Consider the following 26,442-nt stretch of genomic DNA (forward strand, 5'->3'; position numbering starts at 1 on the left):
TCTTCATGACGAAGAAGAACCCGGCCCCGGCCGGGGAGGAGGATTTCCGTATGAAAACCCTCTCCAAATTCTCCTTAATATAGTCGGACATAGACTGAGTCTCTGGCAAGGAGAGAGGGTATACCCTTCCACGGGGAAGGAATGTGTTAGGAACCAGATCAATAGGGCAGTCAGTCGCCCGGTGTGGAGGCAGCGTCTCAGCCTCCCTCTTGCTAAAGACATCTGCAAACTACGAGTAGTTAGAAGGCAGTCCTGCCAATGACTGAGACTAAGCCGGATGGATCTGCCCCAGGCAGTGGTTGAGGCACTTGGAACCCCACTGGAGAACCTCTCCAGAATTCCAGTCCAGAACTGGGGCATGTAGTCGGAGCCAGGGGAGGCCCAGCAGCACAGAGTTGACGGGTTTGGAGAGGACAAAAAATGAGATGAGCTCGGAATGAAGGGCTCCCACTTGAAGCGTCAGTGGTTTGGTCACAGCTACAATTGGGTCTGGCAGAGGCAATCCATTCACCGAGGCAATGATCAAAGGCCTCTCCAGGGGGGTTGTACGCATCTGAAGAAGATCCACCAGGTCTTTTTGAGTAAAGTTAGCTACGACCCGGTGCTGTATATATGACTGCACTTTGTTCTGGTGCCATATATATGTACTGAGCATGGTTCTGGTGCTGTATTTATGTACTGAGCCTGGTCCTTGTGCTGTATTTATGTACTGAGCTTGTTCTTGTTCTGTATTTATGTACTGAGATTGATTCTGATGCTGTATTTCTGTACTGAGTGTAACGTCCGTGGTCGATAACCACGAACTCATCCATCCAGTCGACGCCCTTCTCTCTAGAGATGTCTGCACATGCGGCCGTCCTGTTCCACAGTGACCACCAGGGTGCGCTCGCGAGCTCAGTCCAGACTTAAGGAGCCAAAGCGCACACATGTGTGAGATTGAGCTGATTACTCCCAGAGCAACCTGGGCTATAAGAAGGGCTGTGCCCCTCCCTGCAATGCCTGAGCATTGTTGTCGTACCCTAATCTGTCTAAGCAAATGGTCTCCTAGTGTTTTCCAGTTCCCAGTGTTTCCCGTTCCTGCTACCTGTAACCTGTATCCCGTTCTATCCTGGTCAAGTACCGTGTTGAGCTGAAGTTGTGCTGTGCTGTATACCATGCCTGTTTAGTTACAACACGCCTGGAGCCTGCCTGCTGCCTAGTCCCAGCCGAGCCTGTCTTGCTACTGTCTGAGCTACCACAGGTACGCTATATGAACTATAGACTGTGACCTGTGTTCTGTTGGCCAGCTGCCATACCGTCAAGGCGGTACGGCCCAGTGGGTCCACGTACCCAACATGACACTGAGCTTTCTTCTGGTTCCGTATTTATGAACTGAACTTAGTTCTGGTGCTGTATTTATGCACTGAGCTCTGTTCTGGTGCTGTATATATGTACTGAGCTTGGTTCTGGTATTGTATTCATGTACTGAGCTTGGTTCTGGTGCTGTTTTTTTTGCACTCAGCTTGGTTTTGGTGCTGTATTTATGTACTGAGCATGGATCTGGTGCTATATTTATATACTAAGCTTGGTTCTGGTATTGTATTCATGTACTGAGCTTGGTTCTTTTGCTGTTTTTATGCACTGAGCTTGGTTCTGGTGCCCACCTTACGTACCGAGCTTTGTTCTGGTACTGTATTTATGTACCGAGCTTAGTTATGGTGCTATATTTACGTACTGAGCATTGTTCTGGTGCTGTATTTATGCAATGACCTCTGTTCTGGTGCTGTATATATGTATTGAGCTATGTTTTGGTGCTGTATTAATGTATTGAGCATGGTTCTGATATTGTATTTATGAACTGAGCTTGGTTCTGGTGTTGTATTTATGATATGAGCATGGTTCTGATGCTGTATTTATGCACTGAGCATTGTTCTGGTGCGGTATTTATGTACTGAGCTTTGTTATGGTGCTGTATTTAAACACTGAGCTCTGTTCTGGTTCTGTATATATGTACTGAGCTTCGTACTGGTTCTGTATATACGTGCTGAGCTTGGTTCTGGGCTGTGTTTACGTACTGAGCTTGGGTCTGTTACTGTTTTTATGAACCGAGTTTGGTTCTCTTAATGTATTTATGTACTGAGCTTGGTTCTGGTTCTGTATTTATGCACTGAGCTCTGTTCATATGCTGTATATACACTACCGTTCAAAAGTTTAGGGTCACTTAGAAATTTCCTTATTTTTGAAAGAAAAGCACAGTTTTTTTTCAATGAAGATAACATTAAATTAATCAGAAATACACTCTATACATTGTTAATGTAGTAAATGAATATTCTAGCTGCAAACGTCTGGTTTTTAATGCAACCATCACTCCAGTGTTCTAATGGTACATTGTGTTTGCTAACTGTGTTAGAAGGCTAATGGATGATTAGAAAACACTTGAAAACACTTGTGCAATTATGTTAGCAGCGCTGTAAACTGTTTTGCTGTTTAGAGGAGCTATAAAATTGACCTTCCTTTGAGCTAGTTCAGAATCTGGAGCATTACATTTGTGGATTCGATTAAACTCTCAAAATGGCTAGAAAAAGAGAGCTTTCATGTGAAACTCGACAGTCTATTCCATGCGAGAAATTGCCAAGAAACTGAAGATTTCCTACAACGGTGTGTACTACTCCCTCCAGAGGATAGCACAAACAGGCTCTAACCAGAGTAGAAAGAGAAGTGGGAGGCCCCGCTGCACAACTGAGCAACAAGGCAAGTACATTAGAGTCTCTAGTTTGAGAAATAGACGCCTCACAGGTCCTCAACTGGCAGCTTCATTAAATAGTACCCGCAAAACGCCAGTGTCAACGTCTACAGTGAAGAGGCGACTCCAGGATGCTGGCCTTCCGGGCAGAGTGGCAAAGAAAAATCCATATCTGAGACTGGCTAATAAAAGGAAAAGATTAATATGGGCAAAAGCACACAGACATTGGACAGAGGAAGTTTGGAAAAAAGTGTTATGGACAGACGAATCGAAGTTTGAGGTGTTTGGATCACACAGAAGAACATTTGTGAGATACAGAACATCTGAAAAGATGCTGGAAGAGTGCCTGACGCCATCTGTCAAGCATGGTGGAGGTAATGTGATGGTCTGGGGTTGCTTTGGTGCTGGTAAAGTGGGAGATTTGTACAAGGTAAAAGGGATTTTGAATAAGGAAGGCTATCACTCCATTTTGCAACGCCATGCCATACCCTGTGGACAGCACTTGATTGGAGCCAATTTCATCCTACAACAGGACAATGACCCAAAGCACACCTCCAAATTATGCAAGAACTATTTAGGGAAGAAGCAGGCAGCTGGTATTCTATCTGTAATAGAGGGGCCAGCGCAGTCACCAGATTTCAACCCCATAGAGCTGTTGTGGGAGCAGCTTGACCGTATGTTACGCAAGAAGTGCCCATCAAGCGAATCCGACTTGTGGGAGGGCCTTCTGGAAGCATGGGGTGAAATTTCTCCAGATTACCTCAGCAAATTAACAGCTAGAATGCCAAAGGTCTGCAATGCTGTAATTACTGCAAATGGAGCATTCTTTGACGAAAGCAAAGTTTGAAGGAGAAAATTATTATTTCAAATAAAAATCTTTATTTCTAACCTTGTCAATGTCTTGACTATATTTTCTTGTCATTTTGCAACTCATTTGATAAATATAAGTGTGAGTTTTCATGGAAAACACAAAATTGTCTGGGTGACCCCAAACTTTTGAACGTTAGTGTATATACTGATCTTGGTTCTGGTGCTGTTTTTATATACTGAGCTCTTTTCTTGTGCTGTATTTATGTACTGAGCTTGGTTCTGGTGCTGTATTTATATACTGAGCTTTGTTCTGGACCTGTATATATGTACTGAGCTCTGTGCTGGTACTGTACATATGTTCTGAGTTTGGTTCTGGTACTGTATATATGTACTGAGGTTGGTTCTGGCGCGGTAGATATGTTCTGGCACCCTACCTGTCCATTAGCCCGTCAATTTGTCACGGTTTACTGTGCACGCTGCACTGCCCTCCACCCATCTGACAGTGCACAGCCCAACTTAATTGGCTGAGCATCCTTAGAATATTGGATCTGCGCATATAGGACTATATCTAATTGGTGAGTTTATTATAATGTGTGGGTGGGAAGGTATGTATGCTTATGTAATTGTACACATAGTTTGGCAATCTAGTTAAACATTTTTAACAGGGAATTTCTTTTTTGAGAGTCCACTATAATATAGGGTGTATTTGGAATATAAAAAAAAAATAATAGTAGTATTTTAATTATTTTCCATGGTGCGATACAACTCCATACACCGCAACCTTTGCCCGCCCGCCACGTATGTCTTCATCAGCAAAACAGAGAACTGTGTTTGTTTAATAAGCCTGATGAAGATCTAGGTCCTAGGTTGAAACGCGTAGCATTTCTTTTTACTAGTGTTTGTTATGTTTTAAAGCTTATTTGGAATAAATAAGAAAAAAGAAACGTACTCTCCCTTATTGTAAATTGAGCACACATCACCAACTGGAGCGCCCCACACTGGCGCTTTTTTTCTTTCCTCACTCCATTTTTTCATGGCTAAAAAAATGACAGTCGTCAGAACATTTTCCAGTGTAAGCAGGTAGCTCCTTGTGTATAGAGCTAACAAGCGTCGATTGGCGCTTGATTTGCTGGCCACCATAGGGCCATGTAAAACAAGTTTATGGGTGCTGTAGTATAAACCCATTCAAAACAGATCCATAATAAGATATCTATATGTTAATAAGGAAGGCTGCAGGGTATACTAAACAGAGAGAAATTAAAAATTAAATAGATTAACATTAGCATGTTGACACTTTTCAGATAACAACATGAAGTTGTTGTTTATTTTTACTTCACAAAATCTCATTTGATTCCGGGTGTAAAGGTGCTAGATTCAGTGGCTACCAGGCCTGAGGCATTAGGGGGCCAATGCTCAGTGACGCCGCTAGCAGCTGTCATGGCTAATATTTATGGGCCGGGCAGTACGGGCCCCCTCATTCCCAGCGGTGTTGCTAATTCCTGAAGGAGCCCTGGTGCTAGCAACAGCCACATTCATTTGTATCTGCATCCTCAGGGAGCAGATACAAATGAACACTATAGGCTGCAGGCCACGTTAGGCCTGCAGCCTATAAGGCGCAGGGAAGACTCCCTGCGCAGGCCAGCGTGATGACGTAACTGCATCACGCTGGTCTGCGCATGCATCCCGCCCAGAGGCAATAAAGCGCTCCGTCCTTCACGGGAATGGGGCAAGGTAAGTACAATTTTTTTTTCGGGGGGGGGGGGCTGTGTGGCAATATACAGGGGGTAGAGCAGGGCGGCACTAAATATGATGGGGGGAGCAGGGTGGCACTATATACAAGGGGGAGCAGGGTGGCACTATATACAAGGGGGAGCAGGGTGGAACTATGTACAAGGCAGGGGTCAGGGGTGCACTATATACAATGGGGGGAGCAGGGTGGCACTATATACAAGGGGGAAGCAGGGTGGCACTATATACAAGGGGGGCATGGTGGCACTATATACAAGGGGGCAGGGTTCCCTTATATACAAAGGGGGTCAGGGGGCACTATATACAAGAGGGAGCAGGGTGGCACTATATACAAGGGGGGAGCAGGGTGGCACTATATACAAATGGGAGCAGGGTGACACTATATACAAGTAAGGCAGGGTGGCACTATATACAATGGGGGCAGGGGGGCACTATATACAATGGGGAGCAGGAAGGCACTATATATAAGGGGGAGCAGGGTGGCGCTATATACAAGGGGGAACAGGTTGGCACTGTATACAAGGGGGGAGCAGGGTGGCACTATATAAAAGGGGGAGCATTGTGGCACTATATACAAGGGGAGGCTGTGTGGCACTATTACAAGGGGGCAGCTGGTTGGCACTATATACAAGGGGGTGAGCAGTGTGGCACTATATACAAGGGGGGAGCAGGGTGTCACTATATACAAGGGGGTGAGCAGGGTGGCACTATATACAAGGGAGCAGCAGGGTGGCACTATATACAAGGGGGGCTGTGTCGCACTATTACAAGGGGGTAGCAAGATGGCACTATATACAAGGGGGTGAGCAGGGTGGCACTATATACAATGGGGGGAGCAGGGTGGCACTATATACATGGGGGAGCAGGGTGGTAGTATATACAAGGGGGAACATGTTGGCACTGTATAAAAGGGGGAGCAGGGTGGCACTATATACAAGGGGGCTGTGTATCCCTACTACAAGGGGGGGCATAGTGGCACTATATATATATATGAGGGGGTGAGCAGGGTGGCACTATATACAAGGGGGGAGCAGCGTCGCAATATATACAAAGGGGGAGCAGGTTGGCACTATATAAAAGGGAGGGCAGGGTAAAACTATATACAAGGGGGGAGCAGGGTGGCATTATATACAAGGGGGAGCGGGGTGGCACTGTATACAAGGGGGAGCAGGGTGGCACTATATACAAGAGGGCAGGGTGGCACTATATACAATGGGGACAGGGTGGCACAATATGCAAGGGGGGCAGGGTTCCACTATATACAAAGGGGGCGGGGCGCACTATATACAAGAGGGGGCAGGGTGGCACTATATATAAGGGGGATCATGGTGGCGCTATATACAAGGGGGGACAGGTTGGCACTGTATACAAGGGGGGGCAGTGTGGCACTATATAAATTGGGGAGCAGCGTGGCCCTATATACAAGGGGGGCTGTGTGGCACTATTACAAGGGGGCAGCAGGTTGGCACTATATATAAGGGGGTGAGCAGGGTGGCACTATATACAACGGGGGGAGCAGGGTGGCACTATATACAAGGGGGAGGCGGTATGGCACTATTTACAAGGTGGTGGTCTGTGTGGCGCTATCTACAGGGGGCTGTATGGTGCTATCTACAGGGGATCTGTGTGTGACACTATCTATAGGGGGCTGTGTGTGGCACTATCTACAGGGGGCTGTGACTGGCGGTATCTACAGGGGGCTGTGTGGCACTATCTACAAGGGAGGGGGCTGTGTGGCAATACATACAAAGGGGTTGTGTGGCACTATATACAAGGGGGCCTGTGTGGCACTATATACAAGAGGGGGCTGTATGGTACTATACAGGGGGAGCTGTGTGGCACTATATACAGGGGGGCTCTGTGGCACTATATTAAAGGGGGGCTGTGTGGCACTATCTACTAGGGGACTGTGTGTGGCAGAATCTACAGGGGTCTGTGTGTGGCGCTATCTACAGGGGGCTGTGTGGCACTATCTACTAAGGGGGGTGGTGTGGCACTATATACAAGGGAGGGGGTTGTGTGGCACTATATACAGGGGGGCTTTATGGCGATATCTACAAAGGGGAGGCGCTATCTACAAGTGGGGTCTGACTGTCTACAGGAGTTGCTGTTTGGCACAATTTACAGGGGGCAGTATCTACTGGGGGCACTAACTATAAGGGGGCTGTGTGTGGCATGTGGGGGTTGTGGGGGGGGGCCGAGTCAAAATATTTCTATGGGGCCCAGTCTTTACTAGTTACGCCTCAGGCTCGATTTTACATTTGATGACTCTATAACCAGTGTTTGATGTGCTTCACTTTAAACAAAAAACATTATTCTAAATCAAAGTCATATCTGTGTGTCCGTTTGCCTCAATAATGACAGTAATCCGTTTTATAAATAGTGAGCCTTAGTCAATTTTTATTTTACGGTATAAATGCTTGATTCCATTACACCATATATTTTACTTTTATTTAGGTATGAATTACTATTTGTCTGTCATCCCATTTCTTGGCGCTGTTGATGCTGAATTATTTGAAGGATTTCCTTATGGCATAGACATATCTCGTCCGGATGAATCTCAATCTGATTTTTGCTACAGCATGGAAGAGTGTCGCTCATCTTCTACTAAAGCCATGGATAAATGGAAAACCTTTTTTGAGGTAACACTGTTCTTTGCTTTAAAACCGCTTGCTTACCCTTGTCATAGTGAAGCTACTGTCAAAAGTGTCTGGCAGTGGCTTAGCCAGGGGCGTAGCTATAGGGGGTGCAGAGGAAGCAGGCGCACCTGGGCGCTGAAGCCTGAGGGGGCCCAAAAAGCTCCTCAGCCACATAAGAAGACACCAGTATTATAAATTATATATCGTAGGTGGGGACCCTGTTATAGAATTTGCATTGGGGCCCAGGAGCTTCAAGTTACGCCTCTGAGCTTAGCTTCCACCCCCCTATTAAATAAACTTATTATTTTATTATTTGGGCAGATGTGCTTCACATTTTTCCAAAATGTAACAAGTAATCACTGGGAACCAGAGCACCACTCTAAAGCTGTTTTTCGAATTCCTCTAATAACTAAAGCAATGCATGTACCATATTTTTTGGACTATAAGACACAGCTTTTAGCAAGAATAAATCTTGCTAAAAAGTCCCTGCATCTTATAGTCCGCAGTCAAGGGACCGGCATCGCCAGGCCCCATGACCGCTTCATTACTTTACCCCTTCCGGACCCATGACGTGCCGGCACATCATGGAGCTGGAGGGGGTGATGTATGGAGCGGGCTCACACGCTGAGCATGCTCCATACACTGCAGGTGTCAGCTTCTGACATGCTGCTCTAACGACCAGGAACAGCAATTTCACTGTTCCTGGCAGTTTAAATGGCTTGTGCCATAAAACACATGTATCCCCTATCCACAGGATGGGGGATACATGTGTGATCGATAAGGAGAACGGGGACCGAAAGTTACCAAGAGAGCTGCACGAGAAGCTGTCACTTCCGCGTTCTGTGTCCGGCAGCGTCATAGAGATCAATGGGATTCTTCTGCGCATGCGCGGGCGGCTCCCCATTGATCTCTATCGAGCTGCGGAACAGATAAGCCGGACACAGAACCCGGAAGTCCAGGCATCTCATATAGGGCTTTGGGTGACTTTTGGTCCCCTGTTCTACTTATCGCTGGGGGTCCCAGCAGTGGGGCCCCCAGCGATCTCACATGTCGCCCCTATCCTGTGGGTAGGGGATAAATGTGTTTTATGGCAAACCAATTTAACTAGTTAAATGCCGTGGTCAATAGCGACCACAGCATTTATAGGGGTTTTTCCATGAAGGACATTTATGACATATCCACAGGATGTGTCATAAATGTCAGATAGAGGCAGGACCCGCATCTATCTCTAGAACGGGGCCCCCTAAACCCCGTTTTAGCTTTCTGTGCTCTCCCGGCCACTTGATTACATGTGGAGTTACTGAAACAGCGTAACTCGCTGAGCTACGCTGATTGCGTAACTCCCATAGAACTCAACAGTAGTTACGGAAACAGAGTAGCTACCATGCTATGCTGCTTCCGTAAGTGCCATTCACTACTATGGGAGTTAGGGAAACAGCGTAGTTACGCTGTTTCAGTGACTCCACATGTAACCAAGTAACCACTGGTTCAAGTCCCTTAGGGTAACTAATAAAGTGTGTAAAAAAAAAATTAGATACATTTTCAGGAGTGTAAAAAAAAATAAATAATAAAAGTTCGAAAAAAAAAACTTTTCACATTTTTCCCCAAGCACAATGTAAAAAATAAGATATTTTGGTATCGCTGCATCCGTAAAAGTCTGATCTATTACACTATACCATTATTTAACTTGCACACGGTGAGTTTAAACATTTAAAGATCAAAACAGTTTTTTGGTCACCTTAGTGCTTAAAATATGAAATAAAGAAAAAAGTGATCAAAAAAATTGTATGTACCAAAATATGGTGCCAATAAAACTACAGCTCGTCCCACGAAAAATAAGCCCTCACAACGCTCAATTTCTGAAAAAAATATAAAAAAATGTTGGCTCTCAGAATGTGGTGAAACAGAATAAATTATTTTTTAACAAATAATTTTTTTCCTATTTTCTGTTTTCTAAAACCTGGGTGCGTCTTATGGTCAGGTGCGTCTTACAGTCTGAAAAATACGGTGCTTTACAAAATATATTACCAGTGTAATATTATTGCATTCTATACAGTATTACTCTTTTTCTGGAATTATATTAAATCCGCCAGTAATTGCAACTAATTTAGTATCTGATAAAAAATGTTCCAAGGGCTGATTTAGAACTAAAATTGTATGCCATTTTCATGGTTATGTAGGTAAAGATGCACTGGCGACAAGCATTGACATCCTGGGAAGGAATTATTTAAATTCTCAAATCTGAACAAATAGTCTGAACAATTTCATAATCTATATATTTGGTGCTGAGATTGCTAGATTATCAGAGTTTTATTGGATATTTGATCTGTGAAACATCACTGTTGCTTACAATAATTTTTAAATGATCCGTATGTATTTTTGAAATCTTCTCCTTGTCTTCGTCTTTTCTAATGTGGACATGTCCCTTCCAGTAGTACATGCTGGATGTGAGGTCTGTGACTTCAGGATACTGCTGTCTTCACTAGATCACATGTATCAGTACAGCTTCATTCCTGTACTGATTTACCCTACTATTGCTTCGTTCACATCTGCATTGGAGTCCCGTTCTGACGTTCCTTCAGAGCTTTCCGTCAGAACGGGACCCTGAACAGACACAAACTGACACAAACGGAAACCAGAGTTTCCGTTTCCATCACCATTGATTTCAATGGTGACGGATCCGGAGCACATGGTTTCCGTTTGTCTCTGTTGTGCACCGGACTCTTCGTTTTTCCGGAAGCAATAGCGCGTATTGGAACGTCAGAACAGGACCCCAACGCAGATGTGAACGAAGACTAATACAGCCCCTGTATAATCTCTCTACTGTTCATACATACACACTGATACTGAGGAGAGTGATTCCCCTCTTTCCCTGCCGAATCTGAGGTGGGGAATCTCTTTTCACTTTACACAACCTGTTTGATTACCACCTGCCCCCTGCAGACTGCGATATGTGCTTTCCTCCTTATATGCATTCTTATTCATTGTAGCCTGTGTCAGGGACAGACTTGGACTAAAAAAGCAGTCCTGTCACACAAACCTCACCAGCCCACATACAATAACACCCCACACATATCCCTCTGTGGCAAATTTAGCTTTATTTGGTCATGTGCCTTGCCACTCCCTTACAAGATTTGTACCAGAATAGGATAAGTGATAATTGTCTAACCACTGGGACCTCCACCGATTTTGATAACAAGAATCCTAAGCTCCAGTTCTTCCTCACTCCACACTTTCATTGAGGAGGAGCTTGAATGGAGCGGCGGCGGTCGAGCATGCACCCACCACCCTATTCCATTTTTATGGGACTGACGTAAATAGTCAAGCGCTGCACTCGACTGTTTTCGTCATTCCCGTAGACTTTAAATGGAGCAGCAGTGCCATTCAATGTACTCCTCACTGCAGTTGAGCAGTAAATAGGAATGGGGAGTTTGGACCCCCCCTTTTTGCAATCTGTTATGTTCCCAGAGGTCGGCCCCCAGCGATTAGACAGTAATGACCAATCCTGTGTATAGGTGATAATTATTGATTCTGGGAATACCAGTTTAGATATGTAAACCACATCATCAACAAAAGAAGGAAAATAAGAGTGAAACATAGAAACACCTGATCACATTGTCAGGGACTTAAAAAGTCAGGTACAACTGTTTGCTCCCACAAGACAAACACCAATATAACCAATAATACTGCTGTACAGTTACCATGAAGGGGTTCAATACCAGGCCTACACAGGCACTCTGCAGAGTTTCATCACACTGCAGACTTTACAAAAGGATACAGTGCTGATCTGACGTAGTAACAGGCAGAAAACATACCAATTTAAGATGACCTACTGTATCAGCTCTCCTGACATGTCTGTTTTGGTAAATACTTATATTACCCATGAGATAACAATTCTGGAGTACCTTTTCTTAGAATGCTGCATTGTGCTGTTCCTCTGTTATTCCTCCTGAAAATGTATGAATAAATAATAAAAATGGCTGTTGCCATTCTCCTTGTCAAAGAGCTGTGTCCCTACACTCTGATAGTGTCCAATTATTGCTGACAGTGTCAAACTTTTCAGGGACACATCCTATTGGCAAGAGGAATTGTAATACCCAGTGATCAATTAGGCCTGGGCTGCACAGAGACTTTTTGTAGAACTACTGATTAATTTCCAAAATATTGCATGCAAATCAATGTATGGCTTTGTACTGCAGCTGTAGCTCCATTGTTAAAATCAGTTACTTGCTTCACAAAAAAGTCTCCATGTAGGCCTAGCCTTATTCATACATTTCCAGAGGAATAACAGACAAATGCCACAATATTGAGATCCAAATACAATTTTTCCAGATTTGTTATGGGAAATACAAGGATTTATTATAACAAACATGACAAGAGAGGTGACAGGCCCCTTTTAAAACTAGTGACTTACAGGAGACTCTTCTCTAATTGTAGATGTTTCCTTTTCTTCTAAATCCAACCTAGGCTGTCATGATGACGTCTCCTAACGACTGCAAAGTTTACTGCTCCGACATCTTCTGCTTCTTACCTCAGCAGTCAACCTAGCCTCCATAGCAACACAAATAAATTAAAGACCTGAGAGCATACCACTCATTCTGATCCACAGTATACAACTTCCTCCCCTTCCCTGCTGCATCTCTAACACTGAGAGAAGTGAGGGTGAGAGCAGAGAGAGCAGATAAGTCAGCCCCCACAGGAGCAATGTGCTGTTGGATCTATGTCAGAAGCAACAAGACAACCAGCTATGTCAAGGAGTTACACAGACTCTACAACAGCAACATGGTAGAACATTTTTAAAGAAGACTATTTTGAAAGTTGCTTAGTTCTGCATTTAGAAAGCAAAGGAACAAGAAAAATTGTTTGAGTTCAAAGGTGGCCACAGCCTTTAAAGAAGCTCTGTCACCAGATTTTGCAACCCCTATCTGCTATTGTAGCAGATCGGCGCTGCAATGTAGATTACAGTAACGTTTTTATTTTTAAAAAACGAGCATTTTTGGCCAAGTTATGACCATTTTTGTATTTATGCAAATGAGGCTTGCAAAAGTACAACTGGGCGTGTTGAAAAGTAAAAGTACAACTGGGCATGTATTATGTGCGTACATCTGGGCGTTTTTACTACTTTTACTAGCTGGGCGTTCTGACGAGAAGTATCATCCACTTCTCTTCAGAACGCCCAGCTTCTGGCAGATCACGCTGTGACGTCACTTCCCCAGGTCCTGCATCGTGTCAGACGAGCGAGGACACATCGGCACCAGAGGCTACAGTTGATTCTGCAGCAGCATCAGCGTTTGCAGGTAAGTAGCTACATCGACTTACCTGCAAACGCCGATGCTGCTGCAGAATCATCTGTAGCCTCTGGTGCCGATGTGTCCTCGCTCGTCTGACACGATGCAGGACCTGGGGAAGTGACGTCACAGCGTGATCTGCCAGAAGCTGGGCGTTCTGAAGAGAAGTGGATGATACTTCTCGTCAGAACGCCCAGCTAGTAAAAGAAGTAAAAACGCCCCGATGTACGTACATAATACACGCCCAGTTGTACTTTTACTTTTCAACACGCCCAGTTGTACTTTTGCAAGCCTCATTTGCATAAATACAAAAATGGTCATAACTTGGCCAAAAATGCTCGTTTTTTAAAAATAAAAACGTTACTGTAATCTACATAGCAGCGCCTATCTGCGGCAATAGTAGATAGGGGTTGCAAAATCTGGTGACAGAGCCTCTTTAAATTGTTGCCCAATTGTGTTGCCATGGTAAAAGGTGCTGTTGTTCTACTGAATTAGAAAAATTTCTTAGGCTCTAATCACATTAGCGTCATGGCTTAATTTTATAACGGAGCCATGACAGATATGACGTATCTATTTTTGGATAACAGCGAATTCTGATGGACTCCCGTCGGGAGTTCCAATATTTTTGATGGCAAGATTCATGCCATCAAAAATACAGAGAACCTATTAGTGCAAGTGTAAACAGAGTCTTACTTTACAAAAGTGTGAGACAGATATTTATACCCCTATAACTGTCCTTGTTTGGGGGTACTATAATACTGTACTAGGTAATTTGATTGCACAACTTGTGATATAATTATGTATAATGAATAAATATTTATTTTCCTACATTAAAAAGATTTCCTAAATATTTATTTTTTATTTTTAATGCAGTCAATAAAGGCGTCAAGTCAAATGTCCGTCGTGTCTGTACCACCATTAGCTAAAGAAGAAGATATTGTCTTATCCTATATGTGGAGGGCTCATGTTGAGTCTATTAATGTTGCACTTCCACGCTGCTCAGAAAGGTACTGTGGCTGCAAAGCAACATTGCTACATAGCCACTTGATGCCAGCTTTTTTTCACATATCACAAGTTTTTACAAGTTTTTTGTTGGTGTAACGCATCTATATTAGTAAAACTACTGCACAGAAACAGTAAGCATTTTGCCCACAGCAACTAATCAGGTTGCTGCTTCTATTTTCCAGATGACATTAGAAATACCTGAGCTGACACCAGATTGGCTGCTATGTACAACACCTGCATTTTTTCATCCCACAATTCCTAATACATTTCCACCATCATGTAACCTCTTAGGCTATGTTCACACGGGGTATTTTGCCAAGTTTTTTGACGCGGAAACCGCGTCGCAAAACTCGGCAAAAACGGCCCGAGAACGCCTCCCATTGATTTCAATGGGAGGCGTCGGCGTCTTTTTCCCGCGAGCAGTAAAACTGCCTCACGGGAAAAAGAAGCGACATGCCCTATCTTCGGGCGCTTCCGCCTCTGACCTCCCATTGACTTCAATGGGAGGCAGGAGAAAGCGTATATCTCGCTGTTTTATGCCCGCGGTGCTCAATGGCCGCGGGCGAAAAACGGCGCGATAATTGCCGCGAAAATCGGCGTGCAGGGAGAGGAATATCTGCCTCAAAGTTCCAAACTGAATTTTGAGGCAGATATTCCTCCCCCAAAATACTCCGTGTGAACATAGCCTTAGAACTGTATATGAAAGTTTTTTAAGTATAACTCACTTAAGAATTGTAGAACGCCGTCAATATTTATCTATTCATTTTCGCAGTGATCACTAAACATTCTGACTTAATTTTCATATTTATGCACAGGTTACGCTACCTCTCTGGACCTGAAGGAGGCTTTGGAGAAGACTGGGCTACGGCAGTTGAATTTATTGCAGCTACAAATTTCCCTACTAATTTTCAGAGTACAAATGATTTTCAGACTTTTCTGCCACACAGAATATTGGTTGAGAATGATAAAGTTCCCAATATCCCTGACTTGTCAGAAACAGAAAATAGGGTTCTTTCTACATTACATTCCATTAACAAAGTCAACAGATTTACAGGTATGTACAGTCTATGGTTAAAGTCAGTCAATATTAACACAAACAATACAAAAAATTAAACTATAAGGGTATGTGCACACGGTGAGAGGCTTTTACGGCTGAAATGACAGACTGTTCTCAGGAGAAAACAGCTGCCTCGTTTCAGCCGTAATTCTTCCTCCTCGCATTTTGCGAGGCTTCTCTGACAGCCGTAAATTTTGAGCTGTGCTTCATTGAGTTCAATGAAGAACGGCTCAAATTACGTCTGAAAGAAGTGTCCTGCACTTCTTTTGACGAGGCTGTATTTTTACGCGTCGTCATTTGACAGCTGTCAAACGACGACGCGTAAATGACAGGTCGTCTGCACAGTACATCGGCAAACCCATTCAAATGAATGGGCAGATGTTTGCCGACGTATTGTAGCCCTATTTTCAGACGTAAAACGAGGAATAATACGCCTCGTTTACGTCTGAAAATAGGTTGTGTGAACCCAGCCTTAAGCTTTCCAGGTCTGAGAATGGAGTAGACAAGCAGACTCATATGACTAAGGTTACATTCCTTTGTCCTTCACCTCCATTCAGGAGACTGTGCTGATAATATTTTTTCTAAATGTAATATAAAGAGGCATACACCGTTCAGCCATAACATTAAATCCACCTGCCTTATATTGAGTAGGTCTCCATTCTACTACCAAAACAGCTCTGACCCATCAAAGCATGGACTCCACAAGCCCTCTGGTGGTGGTCTGTAGTATCACAAAAATATTAGTCCTTTAAAGGAACAGTGTCATCACAATTTTTTTTTTAATATGTTAAAGATGTTAGTGCTTTATTAAAAACGTGTATATTTATTTGTGTGTTTGTGTTTTACTTTTTCTTATTTTTACACTTTTTCTTCTCTATGGGGGCTGCCATTTTTTGTTCCATTTCTGTATGTGTCGATTAACGACACATACAGACATGGAATACGGCAGCCACAGTCCCATAGAGACTGCGAACGGGTCCCGTCCCATCCACTTCTGTGTACGCCGTCTGTGTGGGAACTGCGCATGCGCCGCTCCCACACAGTCCAACTTGAAATTGGCGCCGTCCGGCGCCATTTTCCTGTGGACCGGAAGTCGCGGCCGGACAGTAATATTACTACTTCCGGTCGCGGCTTCCGGACTTGTGCACTTGGACCAGCGGCAGCAGACGGAGCGGACGGGCCGGAGGGAGCCGCGGCGGCAGGAGCAGGTAAGAGATTTCAATGTATGTTCGTGTTTGTGTGTGTTTACTACTGTATGTAAACCTACTACACTGTGTGTTAGCTCAAAAAATGGCGACACACAGTGTAGGAGGTTAGACCGTTCAAACCCCTCGTTTATCCCGGCACTAGCCAGGATAAAGGAGGGGGGGGTGCTGAGAGCTCACTAGAGCGAGGGCTTTTTACCCAATTTTGCAATGCTGCAATTTTGGGAATAGCTCCATCTAGTGACCAGCAATGGGAAATACTATAAATTAGAATTAATTTATAATATTTCCTGACTCGTGAAAAAAATAAAAAAAATGTGAACAATGTTTAATCACCTACACACTAAATGTTTAATTAAAAAAAAAAAAACATGTTTTTCTGGCAACACATTACCTTTAAGACTTTGGGTATGTGCACACGTAGTGACCAAAAACGTCTGAAAATAAGGAGCTGTTTTCAAGGGAAAACAGCCCCTGATTTTCAGATGTTTTTTGAGCAACTCGCGTTTTTCGCGGCGTTTTCGCTGCGTTTTTTTACGTCCGTTTTTGGAGCTGTTTTCATTGGAGTCTATGAGAAAACGGCTCCAAAAACGTCCAAAGAAGTGTCCTGCACTTCTTTGACGAGGCAGTCATTTTACGTGTCGTCGTTTGACAGCTGTCAAACGACGACGCGTAAATTACAGGTCGTCGGCACAGTACGTCGGCAAACCCATTCAAATGAATGGGCAGATGTTTCCAGACGTATTGGAGCCGATTTTCAGGCGTAAATTGAGGCATAATACGCCTCGTTTACGCCTGAAAATAGGTCGTGTGAACCCAGCCTTTAAGTTATGAGGTGGTGCCTCAATACGTCATACTTCATTTTCCAGCACAGTCCACAGATTCTCGATCATATAGTGGCTGAATGGTGTATATGGTTCCAAAAAATATATGCATGGCCATTGTTACTGCAATGAGTATAAAAATTATTTACTGAACAGATAGTAGAATGTGTGAAGAATATGCTGAGTATTCCTACAATTATAAATGTATATTCACATGAAATGTTTTGTCTGCTGTCTGGCCTCTGTGATTATAACTTCAGTAGCTAGATATTAAATTCTGTAGCGCCGGTGGCTGCGGGTCTCACTCAACTCAGCGGCCACCAGCCTCCCTGTCTTCTGTGCTGGCGTCTCTATTCTCTGGAATGCCGGTGCGCTCTGCTCTCTCCATCGCCCTGTACCAGTAGGAAATATTGCTCCCAACCTATCCCAGCACATCCTGGACCTTATAAGCAACACTGCCCACTTCCTCAGTGCCCGAGAAATTGTTTGTGTCAAGTCCACTGTCCGTGACGACTTCAGTATCCATGTCCGGTGTCCGTGTCAACTACAGTGTCTGTGACAAGTCCAGTATCTGCGTCCTGTGTCCAAGACCAGTTCTGCTTCGGTTAATCCAGCACAAACCAGTTTCTGATATTCCAGCACAAGCCAGTTCCCAATAATCCGGTACCAGCATGCCATCCAGGTACCACTGACCAGTGACTGTCATATATTGTTTGACCAGCTGCTACTCCGTTACGGCAGAGTGGCCCAGTGGGTCGACAACCCAGATGGACGTTACACATTGTAGTCAATTGGATCTGTAAAAATCTTGTTCACACAATGTGTGTCAATGTGTCACAGTTTTGCCGTGAACTTGTCAGGGTTTTCCCATTGATGTCAATTGTGAATATACACGACCTTAAAAACTGCATTCAAAACCTTTGATTGCAGTCTGAACATGCAATTGCAGCGTTCCATGGATGCAGATATAAGAACATTTAAAATAGCCACTTCTTTCTGATGTAAAGGTTGTTAAAGTCGAAAACTGGAAAATTAGTTATAGTAATCTTTGATACGTCATAGATACGTGTTAGCAGTTCACATTAATAAAGTCTGTCATTCCGGGCAATTACCGATTTCTGGAAGAGCTCTATAGATTGTTGGAAATCTGAAATATAAAATACAACAAAGTAAAAATCCATTCAAATCAAAACCAACTTGCATAGAATGTTGTGTCAGATTTTGAGTAAATAAATCTGGGTAGTCCCAAAACGGTTTGAGCTGTCTGGAGTCCTTTTGCCCTGTAGATCAGTGGTCGTCTACTTAAATGTAGCTATAGACAGAGAGCAGGCAGTAAATGGAGCTTTTCAATGGAACTTCTTAGAATTCAGTCAATTTATTTGTTTATTAGTTAAGATATTCTTCTTTATTTAAAATATTAGTGTACAGAAAATGTGTAAAGAGGCTTGTACAGCCTCGAGACACGTGGCCTTTGTACACTAAGGGCTAATGCACACGACCGTGTGTGCTGCCCGAGTCCCGTCCATAATCCATGGAAAGATAGGACATGTTCAACCTGTAGCACCGGCGTCCGCGGGTCTCACTCTCCCCATTGGCCGCCATCCTCCCTGCTCTGGGATGCCGACGCGCTCTGCTTTCTCCACCGCCCTGTGCCCGTAGGATGCGTGTGTGTGCTCGTTCCCATTCTTAAAGGGCCAGCGCGCGCACCAGGAATATTCCTCCCAACCTATCCCAGTGGACCTTATAAGAAGGACGGTCATAAGGGGGAATACTGTAGCGCCGGCGGCCGTGGGTCTCACTCTCCCCAGTGGCCACCAGCCTCCCTGTTCTCTGTGCCGGCGTCTCCCTCCTCTCTCCACCGCCCTGTGCCCATAGGGTACGTGTGCTTGTCCCCATTTTTAAAGGGCCAGCGTGTGCACCAGAAATATTACAACCTATACCAGCACATCCTGGACCTTATAAGGAACTATGCCGTCGTCCTTAGTGCCTGAGGAATATTGTGTCTAACCCTGTGTTAGTCTGCAAGGGTTCCATAGCTTGTTCCTGTTTTCAGTATCCATGTCCGGTGTCAAGTCTAGTGTCCATTATGACTTCAGTATCCTTTTCCGGTATCCGTGTCAAGTCCAGTCTCTGTGACGACTTCAGTATCCGTGTCCGGTGTTTGTGACGACTTCAGCATCTGTGTCCTGTGCCCATGAGGAGCCCGATTGTCCAGTAAAAGCCAATTTCCCATTATACAGCATAAGCCAGCTTCCCATTATCCAGCACAAGCCAACTGCTACTCCGTTACAGCAGAGTGGTCCAGTGGGTCCACATTCCCCAGAGCGGTGACAGTTTGTTCAGGTCATGGATCCAGCTGGTCAACCTTAGTCGGCAGTTCAAGACATGCAAGCGGACATGCAAGATCTCCGATCACGCCAGGATCAGCCACTGGAAGCAGTTAATTCCATTGCCAGTCGCCTGGACATAGCACTTGTTCCTGCTCCAGCAGCTCCACCAGTGGTGGCCACAGCTACTCCTCAGCCAAGCCATAGTTCCAGTCAGCTCCAGAGCCAGAATTAAATTCCCACTTTCGCCCCGTTATGAAGTGGACACCAAAACCTGTTGAGGCCTCCTTAATCAATGTAAGATCCACTTTCAACTGCATTTTCATCTGTTTCCATCAGACCAGATGAAAATAGCCTTTATTATCTCCCTGTTGTCTGGTAAAGCCTTGGCATGGGCGAATCCCTTCTGGGAACGTGAAAGACCAGAGTCCACTAATCTGCAGTGCTTCCTGGACACCTTCAGCACCGTCTTCAAGGAACCAGGCCGTACATATTCTGCCGCTGCTTCCCTTCTATCCATTCGTCAAGGGTAGTTGTTAATCGTTTCTCCAAAATGGCACATTTTATTCCTCTATCTGGCCTTCCCTCTGCTCCCTCTGTGTAAACTCCTGAGCATAAAACCGGACTTCTCATCTGTGTACCATCTGCAGTCCAACAGTCAAGTTGAACGAATTAACCCAGTACGCAAATTTTCATACAATAATCAAACAAGTGAATCCACGACGACAGTTTTTTATAGTTTACAGCCAAGATTCTCGTGTGCCTCTCCGAGTGCCTGCTACCTCCGAAGTTTCTGCACCTAATGTTTCCTATGGAAGTTTCCTTCAAATCTGGCAGAAAACCAAGTCCGCTATCTTGCAGGCGGTGGCTCGAGTGAAGAAATGCACTGACAGAAAGAGAAGTCCTCAGTTCTCTGCCGAAGTATGGTTATCCTCAAAAAATATTCACCTAGAAGTTCCTTCCTACACATTTGCTCCCAGGTTTCTTGCTCCCTTTGAAATCTTACGATAAATCAATCTGTGTCTTACAAATTACGTCTGTTTTTTACTTTCAAGATTCCCAACTCCTTCCATGTTTCTCTCTTGAAACCTTTGGTCCTCAACTGGTACAGTAAGTCTTCTAACTCTGTGTCTGCTCCCAGAGGTTCTTCAGATGTATTTGAAGTCAAGGAGATTATGGACTACAAGAAGGTTGGAGGGATGACTTTCTACCATGTGGATTGGAAGGATTTTGGTCCTGAGGAAAGATCTTGGGAACTCGAAGAGAATATTGTTTCCCCGCCGCTCATCAAAACATTCCTCTTGCACTGTGGACCTAAGAGGGGGGATACTGTAGCACCGCCGGCTGCGGGTCTCACTCTCCCCAGCGGCTCCCAGCCTCCCTGTCCTCTGCGCCGCTGTCTCCGTGCTCTCTCCACCGCCCCCCGGGGAACATAGGGTGCGTGCACTTGTCCCCGTTCTTAAAGGGCCAGCGAGCGCACCAGGAATATTGTTTCCAGCCTATCTCAGTACATCCTGGACCTTATAAGGAACTCTGCCCACTTCATCAGTTCCTGAGCAATGTTGTATCTAACCCTGTGTTAGTCTGCAAAGGTTCCATTGCTTGTTCCTGTATTCAGTATCTGTGTCCGGTGTACGTGTCAAGTCCAGTGTCCGTGATCACTTCAGTATCCGTGTCTGGTGTCCATGCCAAGTCCAGTGTCCGTGACAACTTCTGTATCCGTGTCAAGTCCAGTGTCCATGACATCTTCAGTATCCGTGTCCAGGAGTCCGTGCCAAGTCCAGTGTCCGTGATGTCTTTGGTATCTGTTATCTGTGTCCCGTGTCTGTTACAAGCCTGATTATCCAGCACCGATAGTCAGGCACAAGCCAGCTTCCAATAGTCCCACACAAGCCAGCTTCCGATAAACCAGCACAAACCAGCTATCCAGGTACACTCGTCCTAGTGACTGTACTGATATTTGTTTAGCCAACGGCTACTCCGTTACGGCAGAATGGCGCAGTGGGTCCGCATTCCCCTGAGCTGTGACACTATCTTTCCACAGATCGGAGATTCACCCACAAAAGTGAATGGGTTTGTGAAAACTATCGGGTGCCACTCGGATGCCATAGATAACAGCCCGAGTGGCATTCGGTTGTGTGAAACTGGGCTAATATCCTAAATAATGGTGGAATTCTTATCTATTAAATGTCTCCACTTGATTGAATTAGAAGTATAAAAAAAAAAAGATCCATTACTACATCTCTGTATGTAAAATACCCAACCCTTGGATCCAGGAGGAACCACTTGCTACATACGTTAGAACTTATACTACATTCAAGGTACTGTAGGTTGTTGCGCATCTAGCTGTGGATCCTATGTATCTAAGATGGTGTTTCCTATATGAAGTGCCGTTTGTTTTGTTTGTTTTTTCACATGTACATTTAAATATATCTATGACATATCAGAAGATTATTCTGCAGACTTCAGATAACATAAGAACAACTAGCAATACATTTGCGCCTTTTTCGACTTAGAGATATTTTATTATTTTTTTTTTTTCATTTCCTGTGGTGAAGGATTGAATTTTGTGGTGAACTCAGCAAGGTAGTGATCACATTTCCTTTTCACTTGCAAGATAAAATATTTTTCTACTTTAACACTAAGACCTCATGCACACGACCGTAGCCATGTGCACGGCCGTTATTTCCGGGTCGGCCGGCCACGGAGTGACAGCCACGAGCCGCCCACAAATCGCGGGCTGTGCACATGGTCGCGGTCATTATTTTCAAAGAGCCCGGACAGCAGAACACGGTCGTAATAAGGCTTGCCCATTCTTTCTGCGGTCCGGGCTCCGGGGCAATGCACGGACTGTGAAAGCCACGGTCGTGTGCATGGCCCATAGGAATGAATGGGGCCGCAATTCTCCCGTGGATTTTCTGGGGAATTGCGCCCGCAAAAGCACATTTGTGCATGGGGCCTAACATTTAGCGTACAATGTAACTTCTCTGATTAAATTTAGCTGTCACTTGTACTCGAGTTTTTTTGTATTATTTACATTTCATATGGCAATAATGCTCGCCAAACTTTATGTACTTTGATGGATAATTAAACGTAGAGTTTGCTGACTTAATATTACCAGATGAATAATTGAATGCCTTCACTTCAAATGTAATTTTCAGAAATGATTTAGTCAAATATGCTCATGTAAACTGGAAACTTTATACCATAATTATTCTTAGAACATTTCCATGCAGTTCTCATTTCCCTCAGTATTCATCAAGGTGCATATGAAAGAATATGTTAAGAACGTGCTCAGTATATTAACTGAGTCTCTCAAAGAAGTGAACTGGTGTGAAATAATAGTGCAGCCAAATGTGAAATATAGTAATACAACAGAATCATATAAAAATGAAGAACTTCGCATGGCTTATTTTATACAAGAAGATGAATATAATTAGTTCTGTAAATCACAGCAAGGTAGTAATGAATGTTGTTACTTCAATGGTTCTTCTTTCTAAATGAAATAAGTAAGCCCCATAGAAGTGTCCAAGGTTCTCCTCAAGGGAACTTGCCAAAAGCATCAAGTGATATGTTATTTTCATAATGCCTCAGTTGTAACAGTGCTCAGAACAATATTTGCCATTTAATTTATCAGAGCCAGAGATTGATAGTGTCTTTATTAACCTTGCTTTTTTGGCATGCTCACAGAAAACTGCATAGATTAAAGTACAAGATTTAAAAAAATTGAATAACAAAATGTTAAGGCTGGATTCATTCGTAGCTTTTGATGCAGTGTTTTCAGCCAAACACATAAGTGGATCCAAAAGTAAGGAAATAAATAAAAGACAGACTTTTTCCCTCTATTGTATCCACTCCTGTGCAGTAACAAAAACAGCTAATGCGGTAGACTATTCCACAGTGACTGAAGCAGAACTTCTACTACATGGAGTGGTGGTGCCATGTCTATCTTTAGCATATTGGCATTACCAAGCAGAATAATTCTATTCTCCAGTACCACCTTTTTGTCTATAAACCAGGTCAAGAAAACAACATAGATGAAGAGATTGTGCTGTGTATATTCAGCTGTTCAGCAGTGATTATGTCTCCACTTGTTCACAGCAATCAATGGTGACTGAAACGGAAGCTGTGGTTTCAGTTTGACTTTCCGTTGCGGTGTTCACCCGACAGAAAGTCAACGCTGATGTGAACAGGCCCTAACATATGTGGAGCCCCACAATCTGCACTCCTCTAAATTAATTTTTATGCATTTTAATTGTCTTTTTCTTCCTACCATTTAAAGAAAAACACTTGGCGTATCTTCCTTTTTACACCTTCACTAATGGTGTTATGTTCCTATTCTATATAGGTCAGTTAAAGTATTTAACACATATTTGTGTAAAGAATGTATCACCAGGATTTCCCCTTTAAATGAGGTCATCTGTAAAAAAAAAATCTAATAATACCAAATTAGTGAGTGAAGGTGTACATTTTAATGGAACTTAAGGAGAGTTGAATTTCTGGTTTAAAGGAACACTGTCACGAAAAAAAAAAATTTACATCAGTTTTATTTTAGTGTTTTATTAAAAACTTTTATATTTATTTGTGTGTTTGTGTTTTACTTTTTTTTATTTTTGAACTTTTTCTTCCCTATGGGGGCTGCCATTTTTTTTTCCATTTCTGTATGTGTCGATTAACGACACATACAGACATGGAATACGGCACATACAGTCCCATAGTGAATGCGAACGGGCCCGTTCCATCCACTATGCTGTACGCCGTCTGTGTGGGAACGGCGCATGCTAAGCTCCCACACAGTCCAAGTTGAACTGTGCGCCGTCTGGCGCCATTTTCCTGTAGACCGGAAGTCGCGGCCGGACAGTAAGATTACTACTTCCGGTCGCGGCTTCCGGACTTGTGCACTTGGAGCGGCGGTAGCAGACGGAGCGGACTGACCGGAGGGAGCGGCGACTGGAGCAGGTAAGTTATTTCTGTGTATGTAAGTGTTTTACTGTGTGTTTACTAGTATATGTAAACCTACTACACTGTGTGTTAGCTCAAAAAATGGCGACACACAGTGTAGGAGGTTTGACCGTTCAATCCCCTCGTTTCTCCCGGCACTAGCCAGGATAAAGGAGGGGGGGATTCTGAGAGCTCACTAGAGCGAGTGAGTTTTCTCAAATTTTGCAGCATAAAGCAATGTGGTTGCTTTACCACATGCAATGCTGCAATTTTGGGAATTGCTCCATCTAGTGACCAGCACTGGGAAATATTATAAATTAGAATCTAATTTATTATATTTCCTGACTCGTGAAAAAAATTTAAAAAATTAGAACAATGTTTAATCACCTATACACTAATTGTTTAACTAAAAAAAAAAAAAAATGTTTTCTAGCGTCACATTCCCTTTAAAGGAGCCTTTGAGGATGCCATATAATTCATACTGTATCTTTTAACCAGCAGAGAACACTCAGTAAAGGAAGAGATGGCACCAAATATGCTAATTGTATGGCACCAAATATGCTAATCGTCATACATGGATCACTTTATTCCCTATATGAACTTTTTTACAGATTGGGTGGGCTCTTAGTAATGCAATATTCTGTTCTGGTGACATATTCCCTTTAAAGAAATGAAACAAATACAAAATAAAATTATTATGGTCATGAAGCTGATGTTGATTATTATGTGTAGTTGTAATAATATTCATCGCTTTGTTTTTTTTCTCTTTTTCTCCCAAAGGTGGTTATCTTTTGAGTCTCTGGAAAAAAGCCATGTGTTCTGAACAAGGAAAAGCTGCAGGACGAAATCTTCTTCAAAATATGGTCACTGACCCAAACTTGGCACCCCAAACAATGATTAAGATTATGATAGAATTGCTAAAAAATTCAGCATGTGAGGTGCAGCAAAAAATTCTTAATGAAATTATATTGAGCAGAATTGGATTGTTAACAACCCTATTTTAAACTCTTAATAAGTCAATACTATTGCAGATAATTTTCTTGTTTGTCTCATTCCACCCTCTTTAAGACAAATCGAGCCAAGAATACAAATGAGAACACTATTAATTAGTATGCTTTAGTTATTATAAGATTGATATAAGGCCAAGTGATAACTGGATAGAAGCCGCACTGCATAAAGCAGAGAATCGAGCTTTAGTAGGACAACTGCTTTGTATTAAAGACTGGATATAATTTTCCTGTGAATTGATTTATGTTTCTAGCAAATAGCAATGCCATTAAGCCTATCTCACTGAAGTGTGATGACGATAGCGCGGGCAATACCAAGGGATTGTACAAGTTCAAAAACAATAATTGTTTTCTGTTCCTTCCATTGCATCTGAATCCGGTACCAGAGTTGAGAGCATTGACTAATGCCACAAGTTCATTGAAATGGGAATAATTACAATCTTTACAACGCTACTTATTTTTTCACCATAACAGGTCAATTTCAAGCTTGTTGTGTGCACTCGCTGCAACCAATTTTACAGTCCATAATTATATTTTTAGATCCTAAAAACATTTTCTTAAACAAGTAAGAAATAAATAAATAAATAAATAAATGGAATTTTCAGACAAAGTTTGATTCAATACTTTTATGACCTTTAATATCTCTAGATACAGTTTTCATTTACATTGTGTCACTCAATTGATACACTTATAGTATGGTATCATTATTTCACAATTTTCAAAAGAAAAGAAAGCAATGAGGTCTAAAGAAGTCAGTTTTTTTAATTACTTGGTTCACAGATCAGAGTAATTCTATTTTAACAGATATTATATATTATAACCTTAAAGTAATTACTGCAGCTGCCAGCTGTTGAATAATTAGGTTAAT

General features: G+C 43.2%; 1 protein-coding gene across 1 annotated transcript in view; it reads left to right on the top strand.

Annotated features, from left to right (window-relative positions):
• C4H6orf58 (chromosome 4 C6orf58 homolog) overlaps positions 1–26,163 on the top strand; it is a 37,722-nt gene extending 11,559 nt beyond the window's left edge. The window contains exons 3-6 of the mRNA XM_075864259.1: positions 7,739–7,923; positions 14,082–14,215; positions 15,029–15,267; positions 25,348–26,163. Of these exons, the coding sequence (XP_075720374.1) occupies positions 7,739–7,923; positions 14,082–14,215; positions 15,029–15,267; positions 25,348–25,571 (782 nt within the window). The 3' untranslated portion in view covers positions 25,572–26,163. The remainder of the gene's footprint in view (positions 1–7,738; positions 7,924–14,081; positions 14,216–15,028; positions 15,268–25,347) is intronic.
• The last annotated feature ends 279 nt before the right edge of the window (positions 26,164–26,442 follow it).

Source organism: Rhinoderma darwinii, chromosome 4 (genome assembly GCF_050947455.1).
Source record: "Rhinoderma darwinii isolate aRhiDar2 chromosome 4, aRhiDar2.hap1, whole genome shotgun sequence".
Taxonomy (NCBI): Eukaryota; Metazoa; Chordata; class Amphibia; order Anura; family Rhinodermatidae; genus Rhinoderma; species Rhinoderma darwinii.